Source organism: Gossypium hirsutum, chromosome A08 (assembly GCF_007990345.1).
Source record: "Gossypium hirsutum isolate 1008001.06 chromosome A08, Gossypium_hirsutum_v2.1, whole genome shotgun sequence".
NCBI classification, from domain to species: Eukaryota; Viridiplantae; Streptophyta; class Magnoliopsida; order Malvales; family Malvaceae; genus Gossypium; species Gossypium hirsutum.
Window position 1 is genome coordinate 103,917,550 of NC_053431.1, and position 13,297 is coordinate 103,930,846.

Here is a 13,297-nt window from a genome sequence, read left to right on the forward strand (position 1 = left end):
TTTGTCCCTAAGCTCGTAAAAATAAAATTCTCTAAATTCTTAAATTTCAAACTTCACTAAATCATATTTCATGCTCATAACGGGCCTCAATTTCACAAAATCACAACTTTATGCACACTTTACCATCTTTCACAATTTAGCCCTTTTTCAACATTTTTCATTGAAATTCATCTAGTAAAACTTGTAATTAACACTTCAAACATTCATTATCTAACATCACTAATCAATTTACAATTATATCATGAATGGGCCAATTTTTAAACTTTAATTTCATTTAAATTAAATGGTAGAAACATGAAATTCAAGCTTCAATAAGCATAAAAATACGAAAATAATTAAAAACGGGGCAAGAAATCACTTACAATTAAGCTTAGGAAAATCAAAACCCTTAACTATGGTAACCTGAAACTTTCGGCAGCAAGCTTCTGATTTTTTTGAAGAAGATGGACACTTATTTTCTCTTTATTTTGTCTTTTACCCAATTTGGACAAAAATGCCCTTGACCCATTACTTAGATATTTTTCTAGAAATACCCTTTTGTGTCCATAACACTAATTTATGGTCTAATTGCCACATAAACACTTCCAATTTCATGCAATAATTCAATTAAGTCATTTAATCACTAATTAGACACACTTTGCATTTTTCTCAATTTAGTCCTAAAAATTCAATTAAGCACTAAAGCATTAAAATTTTCTATCCATATTTTCACACAATATTTCAATCAATCAGTAACTAATAAAAATTTATAAAATTAAACTATTTCACTTCAGATTTGTGGTTACGAAACCACTATTCCGATTAGGCCCTATTTCGGGCTATCACAGATGGTCAAATATTTCCAAAGCACATTCTTCATCGATTTTCAACTTTCAATAATCCTTTCCACTTGTTCATAATCACATCCATACTTTTAAGTATTTCAACATGACAAGTACTAAATTACCATAGGCACATAAAGAACCAACATATTCCTTATCACATATATGTAAGCTTACAAATCATAATCCTTACCTTGTACTGGCACATCTAGCTCAACCCAACCCATACTCAGATCATAAGGCTTTTGGGCAGAATATGCACTAATACATAAGAATATTTCATCGCATACTTTATTATACAAACATACCATTACCAATTAGATCATTCTCACATTTGGAGTTATAATATTAATCACATTTACCTACCTCTTTGATATTGATAATTCACCTCGAAATCACTCCACCAATGAGTAAGTAATACGTACCTGAACATCTTGAATACATAATACTTATTTGATGGTAACTTAATGCAGATACTCAATATCAAAGTCTTACTTGAATCCTAGCATTTAGCCGTCGGGTCTTTAAAGCTCGGATATAGTACGAGCACGAAGCCTACGGACATTAATCAGGATAATATTCTCGCATAAAGCCTGCGGGGTTTTAACCCGGATATAGTACTGACACAATTTCCCTTCGGGACTTATCACATTTATACACTTCCACATCCATCACATTGGCCATTCGGCCTTATCACATATATACACTTTCACATTCATCACATTGGCCATTCGGCCTTATCTCATATATGCATGTTCACATTCATCACATTGGCCATTCGGCCTTATCACACATACATATGTTCACATTCATCACATTGGCCATTCGGCCTTATCACACATACACATGTTCACATTCATCACATTGGCCATTCGGCCTTATCTCATATATGCATGTTCACATTCATCACATTGGCCTTATCACACATACACATGTTCACATTCATCACATTGGCCATTCGGCCTTATCACACATACACATGTTCACATTCATCACATTGGCCATTCGGCCTTATCACATATATACACTTTCACATTCATCACATTGGCCATTCGGCCTTATCACATATATACACTTTCACATTCATCACATCGGCCATTAGGCCTTATCACATATATATACACTTTCACATTCATCACATCGGCCATTAGGCCTTATCACATATATACACTTTCACATTCTTCACATCGGCCATTAGGCCTTATCACATATATACACTTTCGCATTCATCACATCGGCCATTAGGCCTTATCACATATATATACACTTTCACATTCATCACATTGGCCATTAGGCCTTATCACATATATACACTTTCACATTTATTCAAATATACTTCACATACCACATATACTATCATGTACAGACTTGGTCTTGGCCGAATCTACATCCATCACTTTCCAATGAATAATTCAATTTTACGCCATACTATCATTTCATATTCGAATACTCATAAGCTTACAATATCACGATTTAGAATTCAAGTATGGGTTTAATCAATAGCTTATGAGCAACTAAAACAAGTTTTATCCATGTTTACAACAAAATCACATATTCACTACGAGCTGTTTTCCTGAGCAATGGTCACTAAATTATTTATAACCGGAGCTACAAAACTCCAAATCACTTGCCGTTAATTTTTCCTGAATATAGACTCGTATATCTTCCATCCATAAAATTTCCAGAATTTTAGGTTTGGCCAATCAATACCAGATTTTTCTTAAAGTTTCCCCTGTTTCACTGTTTGACTAATCTGACCACTCTTCACTACGAATCAAATTTCTCATTTTACAGAATTCAAAATGTGTTGTATTTGATTTCATTTGAAACTAGACTCATTAAGGAGTCTAAGCATATAAATTTTATCTTATAACCATTTTTGTAAAATTTATAATGATTTTCTAAAAACAGAACAGGGGATTTCGGAGTCATTCTGACACCGTCTCACACAACTTTAAATATCTCTTTATAGGAAATTTCTTTGCTCACAAGGTCTCTTTTATAAGAAACTAGACTAATTAAGCCTTGATTACATATTTTATTCAGCCTATAATTCCACACCAACAATTTATAGTGATTTTCTAAAATCACGTTACTGCTGCTGTCCAAAGCAAATTATTACAATTTGCTCTTAAATTTCCGAGTCCAAACACATATGAACTTACCATTTGAGTTTAAGACATATCAAGGCCACATCATATCTTATTAAATCAACTCATTATGTCCTATTATGATTGAATTTACTCAACGTTTAATCACTTAAAACTTACCTCGGATGTTGTCGAACGATTTCGGCGGCTATTCGATCACTTTTTTCCTTTCCTTTATCCAACTTTGGTCCTCTAAGCTCTTGAGCTTAATCTAGATACAAGTATGGCCAAACCTCCTCCTAATCCTCTTCCAAACCAAACATGAAGCAAGAACTCCTTCCTTCTTCCTTAGAATTTTCGGCCAAAAGAAATTAAAGAGGATGAACAAATTTTCTTTTTTTTCTTTTCTTCACTCACGGCAATGGGGGGGGACAATCACACACATCCTTTCTTTTCTTTTCTTTTTTTGTTTCTCATCCTACTAACACTAATATTTTATTGCCCATGCCCTTTATTTTATTAATCCTTACTTAATGCACTACCCTAACATGTTTATGACATGTTTTTAGCCATAACATCTTGTCCACCCATGCTCTTTATTTTATTAATCCTTACATAATGCACTACCCCAACATGTTTATGACATGTTTTTAGCCATAACATCTTGTCCACCCATGCTCATGGCCGGCCACTGCATATTAGGGGGGGAAATTGACATGCAAGTCCTCCCTTTTGATTACATGCACTATTAGGTCCTTGTAGATTAGCCTATCACATTTCAAAAATGTCACCCATAAGTCCTTTTGACTAAATTCACATGCAATTTACTAAATCGAAGCCTAAAACTTTCACACCTTCATAATCACATATTTGAGACAATAAATATCACATTCAAATAATTTAGTGACTCGGTTTAGCGGTCCTGAAACCGCTTTCCGACTAGGGTCACTTTAGGGGTGTCACAAGTAATGTATTCCGAGCTCTAAGATTTGACAGAACCGATGCCAGTAAGTTAAATAAGATTTCGACTTTGAATATCAGTGGTAAACATCGTTGCATAAGTATTATATGTTTTACATGTTAAGGTTCGTGTTATGTGCTTATATTTGAATTGATTTTTTTTAAGTGATTTAATAGCATCAAAGCACGAAATATATATATATGTGTGTGCGAATGAATTCGGTATTTGAGGATAAGACAATAATATAATTGGTTAATGTAAGTCTCCATATGAAAGAATGTGATTAAAGGTATTAGTATAATCTATGTAAATAGTGAAATATGTGCAAGAAGTCTTGTGTATACATACATACATATTCGGCCAAGGGGTTTGTAACTAATGTACTGATGTATATTTGGTCAAGTGAATTACAATTAGAATACAAGTTTTGTGATACTCAATGTTCAATTTTAATGATGAGCATTAATAGTATGAATTGCTTAAAACTTACTAAGCCTCGAAAGCTTACTTTGTTTCTTATTTCTTTGTTTTATAGATTGTTGATTTTGGCTATCGACTCGGGGATCGTCAGCAGTTCTTCATACTATCGATCTTTTTGGTACAGTTATATTTTGGACTCGATATGGCATGTACAGGTTGGACTATTGACACAAAAAACAAAAAAATATGTTTTGAAATTGTAATTATCTTGGCCGTATGAAAATGGCACTTATGACTTATAAATCTGTATGTATTCAGTTCGATTTATACTTGTGTTGGTAGATTATGTGATTGAAATTAAATGTTTAGCTTGGTAATACTTCATAGCCTATACCGGCGATCGGACATGGGCTAAGGGTGTTACAAATATGCCATTCAAAGATACCCCATTTCATACCAAAACAAAATCAATTAAGAACAAATCTATAATTGTCACATATCAATCATAAAACATAAGTAAAATAGTTACCTAATGTCAACAATTATCAACCCATTTCAACATTCGAAACAAGCATACCAAAATGACCACTTTCATATAGCTTTTAACATGTACAAGCCAACTGTACCATATATACATATAACAATTTACAAAAGTAACGAAAACACAACAAAAGTATAAATGACATTAAACCATATACATGCCATTTATAACCATATCCAAAACAACTCAAAATCTACCAAAATGCTTGCTGGATAGTGTGATAGAACTTTGACAAAGTTTCAATCGATCGAGCTTCCGACGATCTACAAAATAAAGGAAAACATCTTCATAAACATTTAATGCTTAGTAAGTTCGTAAAAGGTAAATTTCAACTTACCGAACATCAATTAACAATCCATACAACATTGCATCATTTTACATTAAACTTTCCTAAGCACCATAATTCACATGGTTAGTAAATATCATGAAAACATAACATACGTGCATCATCTCATATACTAGGACATAAATTCCATACCTTTCTTTTTCATCACATAATAACTTTACATTCATCACATTTCATAAGTTCATATACATCTTACCTTTTCAATTGAACATTAGCAATAATAGGTTTTTATACAGGCCTTTCCTTCATCCTTTACTTACCTATAGTGTGCCTTTTCATGTAATCATAACATTTTCTTTTTAATAATGCTCACACGAGTTGTGAAATGGGCCTGCTCACACAAGCTGTGGCTCAGAATGTTAGCTACACGATACTGCTCACACGAGCTATGGACAATCCGCAACAAATGCAGAACCTCAGCCATCGGTAGGACATTCAAGACCAGCACCCGAAACCGTATAACTCTAATGACATGTCATTTGTATCCTAAGAATTCTTAAGGTTCAAACGGGATTATTTAACTGTCAATTATTCAAAACATCGTGATACTTTCGAGTCAAATCACATTTAATATAATATAACAGATAATCAAGTCAAACTATCATTAATAAGATTATAATTCAAACGAACTTACCTCAATAACTAAGGTCACAAAAGTAGAGTTGAAAACTAATCTAAAGCTTTTGCTTTTCCCCAGTTTAAGTTCGGTTATTGCGTATCTTAATCTAAATAAATAATTTCATTCAATTAAATATTTCAGTAACTTCAGTTATTCAATTCAAGTCTATAATCCATATTAATAGAAAATTATAAAATTACCCCTACTATTTTAACTTTTTCACAATTTAGTTCTTAAGCCTATAGCTTGAAAATTCACCATTTTGTACTAAAAAATATGCTAGCAAATTTTTCCCTATACTCATATCAATCCATATTTTTCCTCATTTTACAAAATATACATAAATTTTACCATTTAAACAAATTAATCCCTAAACTTTAAATCCTTTAAAAATCACCTAACAAAACATGTTCATTTAACAATCAAAATTAATAATCTATCAACTAACATCAAAACATATTCAAACTCAACCATAGCAAGTCCCTCAACCTTTATTAATTTTTTCAAGTTAATCCTGGGCTACATAATTTAAGTTAAAACGAGCTCAAAAACGTAAAAATCATTGAAAAATAATAGAAAAACCACTTACATATTGCACCAGCCGAACCTTCAGGTTCAAAAATGGTGCTTTCCTTCACAAATTGGGTGGTGAAACAAAGAAAGAAGAAGATGGCCACCAACAAATTTTGTTTTTGTTAATTTAATTGTTAATTACCATATTGCCCTTAAGTTATATCTTACATAACAACTAAATCATGTCCATCTTTGTCCACCATAAATTCATGTGATATAATTACTACCTAAGTCCACTATCATACATTTCCAATGCTATTTAATCATTTAACAAATAAAATTCCACATTTGTATCTTTTTGCAACTTAATCTTTATCATCTAATTAACTAGCTAAACCTCAATTTTTTTAATGAAAAATTATCACGACCTTAATGTAACCTTATAGACATTAAATAAATATGAAAATATTTACTCACTTGTCAGAATTGTGGCTCCAAAACTACATTTTCTGACACTACTGAAATCGTGCTGTTATAGTAATGGTTTTTAAAATATAAAATTTCAAGTTATAGTCAAATGACAATGGCACTGAAAAGAGATGAAAGAACATTTTAATCAATGATAAGGTAAAAAAATAATATTCATTCATCATCATCACATACTGATTTAGTTTATTATGTATATTATACTAAATCTATTTTAGAGTCACCCTTATTCACTTTCCTCTATCATCATCTAATATAAAAATTTCACTTTATATTTATATTCTTCAATCTCTCGAATTTTTAGTTCTTTATATCATTTTATTTTTTATTATAAAAACCCTATAAACTCCTTTTATTTTACCTTTGTACTATAACTAAACTAAAGTACTAATTAGATCTTTTAGTGTTTAAGTAAAAATTGATCTAGCACTCGCCTCCCTTGGGTACGGTTCTAGGAGTACTCACCTACTCCGTTGTAACTATATTACAACTGGACCCATTCGGCTACCACCTCATTAATATATATTTTATTGCAGTATTCACACTCTGGACGTTAGTATGTCCAGAGGCAGTCATTAATGCAGATACAGAAGATCCCTTTTCTTTTCCTGTGTCTTCTCCCCTACTATTGGGGTTCTCAAAATTGGGGGTACACTCATACTTCCACGCAGAGTCATTACTATTGACGTTCTCAAGTGCCACAATTATTTCCCACGTCGTTTTGGTCCAAATGCTTCCCCCATGACATCAAACTATACCCGACTATATTTGTCTAGGCCTATATAGAAATATTAAAGCTATATCGCACTCTCAACCCCATTTCCGATTAATTTCCGTAGTATTCTCTTGAATCTCTCCCAAGTCTTCCCTAGAGTCTGTGTATTCTCCTGCTTAAATTCGTATAACTTTTTATAAGTGGATAGCACTTCATTCATAGGAACATTCCGCTTCAAAAATAAAAGCTCTATTTTAAGCGACGATACTCTTTTTTCAACTACAAATTGAAAATATGATTTTAGCACAATTTATGCGAGCTCCTATGTGAGCTAAAGTTTTCAAAGAATGTTTTAAGAAAGGTTTTTCAAGCTGTGTGTCAACAAAGCTCCCCTGTGAGCTAAGGATAAGCTGTGTATCAGCGAAGCTCCCCACGTGAGCTTAAATAATGAAGTTGTGTATCAACGAAGCTCTCCATGCGAGCTTAAGTACTAATTTGCTTGAGAATAAGCTAATTAAGTATACCAAGAAAGCCTAATTTGTCATATCAAATTATGGCAAATCAATGACATCAAACATCTAAATGTTGAACCTTATTGCTACCATCTCTGAACGGGTTGAATGTAAAAAACGAACCAATCTCTGATACCAGTTTGTTAGAGATAAACTTGTGTAAGCAACAAATAAGAAAAATAACGAAGAAATTGAAAAGATCAAACACCCAAATTTTACGTGGAAAAACCCATTCGAAAAGAATAAAAAACCACAGATAAAGATAATTTCACTAAATCGACAAAAACAAAGAGGACAAAGATGGAGATAAAAGTAAACCTTGAAACCCCATAATAAAAACCCTCAAAACTTAAACAGAAAATTCCCTGAAAGCTTGTAGAAACTAATACTTAAATGTGTTATGGGTTAATCTTTCTAGGGTAGAAAATGGCCTATTTATAGGCTAAATTCGTAGGTAAAATAATCTTAAAATAACCTACACTAATCAGAGTTCGATTGGGACAAATAATCATAATTTGACTGGAAAAGGAAAAATAAGAAAATTGCATGACACGTTGCCACGTCCCCTATCGTGACGCCGCGACGTCGTTTGTGCTTCTACCCTGTTTCGTCGTTGCGTTGTCGTGATGTTACATAGCTCCTTGTCACGACATCGCTCTCTATTTATGTCTTAATTTGACCGAAATGTGAAGCATACTCCGCAATTTTTGAAATTTAATATTTAAGATATAGATTTACATTAAATTTCAAGATAAAGTTATGTTTTTACTTTTATTCAAACTCATAATAAGCATTTCGGTAATAAAAATATAAATATGTATATTCATATGCAATGCATGTGATCTAAAAAATTAATTATTAGAAAAACCACGTTGGATATGAATTAGATAATCATTTATCATATGTTGGGTTTAATTTACACGTTAACTTAATAATATCAAATAAATAAATGACATGTATTATGGTATAATTAATTATAGATTTTGTTTAAAGTTTATTTATTGCTTAAAAATAAAAAGAAAAGAAAAATATCAAATAGTTTAATTAACTTGTAAAAATCATATTTAAAATCTCACATCAATATATTGATCGGTTGTAGCTTAAGTTAACGAGTAAATCAAGCAATATTAAAAGTTTGTGGTACATTAAGACATGGCAAAAATAGTACAAATACCCAAGTCAACATTTTATTTTTTGTATAGGCACATTGAATGAAATTTGAGGGGCAACCGTGACATTAACCCTACTAAGAGCAGCCCACTAAAATCAGAACCACTTTAAATAGCTCTGTAAATCTTCAAGCAATGGGCTTCAATGGGCTCTTTGATAATAACAAGACGATAAATTCCTTCATAAACCACCAACGATGCTTTAAATCCATTCCATCACTGTCACCTCAGCTGATCCTTGTTCTTGACCTGCCATTACTCAAAGGTAATCCAATCACCAAATAATCCTTCTCTTTTTTTCTCTCTTAATCCTCCAAATAAGTTATTTCATAAAGCTCTGTTGTTTCTTCTTCTTCTTCTTCTTCTTCTTCTTCTTCTTCTTCTTCTTCTTTCATTTTGATGCATTTTTTTTATTATCTATTTTGTGTACAGATTTCTTAGTGATTCAATCCGTCGATCAAATTAGGGGGAAAAATGGGAGGGGGAGAGCATGGGCATGGAGTTCAGGATTTCAGGGCGAAGGTGTGGAGCATGTCGGGGGGTCCGTACTGCCGGCCCAAGCACTGGCGTCGCAACACTGCCATTGCCATGTTCGGCGTTTTCCTCATTTGCATCCCCATTGCCATGAAATCAGCCGAGCTCGAGGTTCATAAATCCCCCTCTTTTCTCTCTTTTTTTTAATTTTTTTATTACCGTTTCTGATTTCTGCTAAGAAATAGAACCTATATTAGCCCTAACTAATTGAATTGTTGACTCTAGGGGGTTTTTACCATTTTGAAAATTGAAAGGATTCAATTCTTTATGAAGTATTCATGCTAAGATGTTGGTTATGAATTTGGTCAAATCATGTAGCTATTTTTCCTGCGCTTCTCATTTTTGTTGAAATTTGGATACATTTCTGGGCATGGGTATGGTGGGGTATGACTTTCCTGTATAGAGAAACATAGAAAAAAATCCAGCATAGGATATGTTATACATAGAAGAGGTAATGGTGGCTCAGAACGGTTCACCCTGCTTGGTGGGGAGCCGTACGGTGGCCGGAGATAGGTAGAAGGAGCTAGAAGAATGGTGGAGGTCCAGTTAGGTGGGAAATTCAGGTGTTTTATGGGTACTTAGGCTCTATCGTTGAGGTCCCTGTTTATATATACAAGTCTTCGCTTGTCCCGAGGTGCCACATCTCATTTTCTCGTTGAGGCATTGGCAGACAAGTGGTCTAGGTAGGATGAACAGTGAGTGGGGCTTGCTTGATGTGGACAGATTGCAGGGATATGTTGGGCGAGGTGTCTGCTCGTCGATCAAAGGGTTTACCCTGCGAGGCCACTAAGAAGTTCTAATGATAGGGGTTTAGGTGAGGTATCCACGAGGTGTTTGGTGACGAGGTGTAACAGGCTACATACCCATATCCGATGTGCGTTCTCAAATCTGAGTAACATAGGCTAGTAGAAATGTTGCTTGAAGCCTGAAAATTTAGATACAAACAAAGATAGAAGTGGATACGAAGGTCAATTATGATAATCCCTTTCGAATAGGCTACCAGCTATCTGCTTGATCATTCAAACATTTAGTTGACTGTTTTTGTTTAAATTTTATTAATCAAACATAGTTCTAGTGTTCATTAAACTTGCTCTCAGTTTCATTTCAACGTCTAAATGGTGCAGAAAAGTCGAGTTTTTCTTGTAGTTACTTGATCAGCATATATTCCTAATTGAACACTGATAGATCTAACACTTCCCACTTTCCTTAATGAAATCAATATGTGAAGAAGGTAAGTTAAAAAAGTCACCCTCATCATGCATAAAGTCTATCTTATTGATGGTTTCCAAGCCCATCACTAATGTAAATTCCAGCTTCTCATTTTCTCATCTGGTAACTGACATTTAGCTTCCTCAATGGCATTTTTACTCTTTATACTTGTATGTTAGGATTTCAATCGTCTATGTGCCTTCCAAGCTCAATTTGTCACTCACAGATTGTCATACTGTGTCTTCATCAAATTATCGAAGTAAATGTCCGTATTTGTATTGCTTTATGCACGTCTTTATCTCCTTAAGTGGTTCTGGGTCTCAGCTGATCAAACTGATAATGCCAGACACAAATTGCTCAACTTTTAATTTGAGAACTTTGGTGACTAAAATCTACTAATTTTCAGATGATATTGATTCAAAACTTATAAACCATCCTTTTTGTTGCAGCAACGACCTCATCAGCCTGTCCGTCCGATTCCTTCACAGCTTTGGTGCAAGAACTTCGGAAACAAAGATTATTGAAGTCTGCCTGGGGCTGTTGATGGAGTACCGATGGCATATCAGAGCAGCCTATGATCTGTATTTGAGACCCTTTCACCGATTTAGCTTTCTTCGTGATCAATAAGTTGTGCTTGTTTTGCCTTCACTGTGTTATTGACAAATTTTGAAGTTGATTTTTTTTTCAAACTGAATCAACTTAATATCTGTTTATTCCATCGGTTAAGTGGATTAAATCATTTTTTTTCCTCTTTTTCTTTCCAAGTGTTAGAAATGAGAATGAGTAGAATATTTTTATATTTGGGTTAATACACCATTTAAGGCTTGATTTTTATTTTTATTCAATTTAGTATTTGAGGGGGTTTTTTTTTTTTGGTCTCATTTGGTATGGCGCACAAATTCTAGTAAATAATAAGTACTTGGAAAAAAAAAGTATTGAATATTGAAATTAAAGTCAGTATTTAAATAGGACAAAAAAAAGTAGTTATTAAATTGAAAAAATATACTTAAGTGCTAAAAGTAGATCCCAAATTGTATGTTAACCTTTTATGAATATATTTAAAAAACTTGAAAGTAAAATGCATTAGAATTTAGAAGTCAGGTTTTACCAAAGATTCAAACTTAATTTCACTTTTCCAAAGATAAAAATAAATTTATCTAAATAAGAATTGTACGGTTCCTTAGCTGTAAATTTTGAGAAATTTCCTTAGACGAAAGAAAGGTTATATTTAATTTTTTGTATTCTAATAATCTTTTCAAAATTTAAAATTTCAATCTTATTTCAAATGGTAACACCTAAATTGATTATGTTAAAATTTTGCTATTAGTTCCGTCCCATGTATAAGTTGTTGGTTTGATGCATATTCTTCAATCTAATTATTTTTAGTCTTTATATTTTATAAATTTTGAAATTTTAATTCTAAGTCAAATGATAACCACTAATCCATTAATCAAAAGGATGTATTTTTTCAATATTACGTAGAAATGATAAGCTGACATAGCATTATTGTAACGACCCGATTTTTTTGTTGTCAAAAAAATTCGAATCTTAAGGTCAAATTTATTTAAACTGGGACAACTTATTATTAAATCAAGAATGTTCTTGAGCAAATTATGGATTTGGCAATTAGAAATATAAAGTGGTTTTTGTGAATTATTAAAGAAAATAGTGCAGAAGCTTTCAATATTTAATGCCACTTAACAGGTTAAAATGAAGGGTTTTTTTTATAAAAATAACCCAAAAAATAATTAATTACTTAAATGATCTATTTTTTTATAAAATATAAAAATAATCCAAAATCTACAGTAAAAGTTGGTGGAGCCAAAGTGTTTGGCGCCACCAACATGCCATATCAACAATCTGCATTAAAAAATTAATTTTTTAGTATAGCCATGTGAATGGGGGCCACTTATATAAATACTAGAAAAATACTGCGATTTTTGAAAGTATGAGAGGTTTAAATAATTTTACTTGTTTCAATAGACAAATAGGCAAATAGACTACTTTCTTGGAATTTGGTGGTTGGTGGTGCCAATTTATTTGGCTCCACCAGAAAAAGGTAAAATTGTTTAAACCTTCCATACTTTCAAAAATCACAGTATTTTTCTAATGTTTATACAAGTGGCGCTATTCTACATGGCTACACCAAAAAATTAATTTTTTAATGTAGATTACTGACGTGACATATTGATGGCACCAAACACTTTGTTCTTCCAACATTTGCGGTAGATTTTAAGTTATTTTCATATTTTATAAAAGAAATAGGTCATTTAAGTAATTAATTATTTTTTTTGGTTATTTTTATAAAAAAAAAATCTAAAATAAACCACCTAAATTCAATCAACTTCTAATTACTTTAGG

At 32.5% G+C, this 13,297-nt stretch overlaps 1 protein-coding gene across 1 annotated transcript; it reads left to right on the plus strand.

The window, feature by feature from the left end:
- Positions 1-9,325: 9,325 nt before the first annotated feature.
- On the plus strand, positions 9,326-11,684 carry LOC107934298 (uncharacterized). Its single transcript, XM_016866680.2, has 3 exons — positions 9,326-9,458; positions 9,626-9,838; positions 11,386-11,684. The coding sequence occupies exons 2-3, from the start codon at positions 9,668-9,670 to the stop codon at positions 11,458-11,460; spliced, it is 246 nt and encodes an 81-aa protein (XP_016722169.1). The 5' UTR covers positions 9,326-9,458; positions 9,626-9,667; the 3' UTR covers positions 11,461-11,684.
- Positions 11,685-13,297: the final 1,613 nt, after the last annotated feature.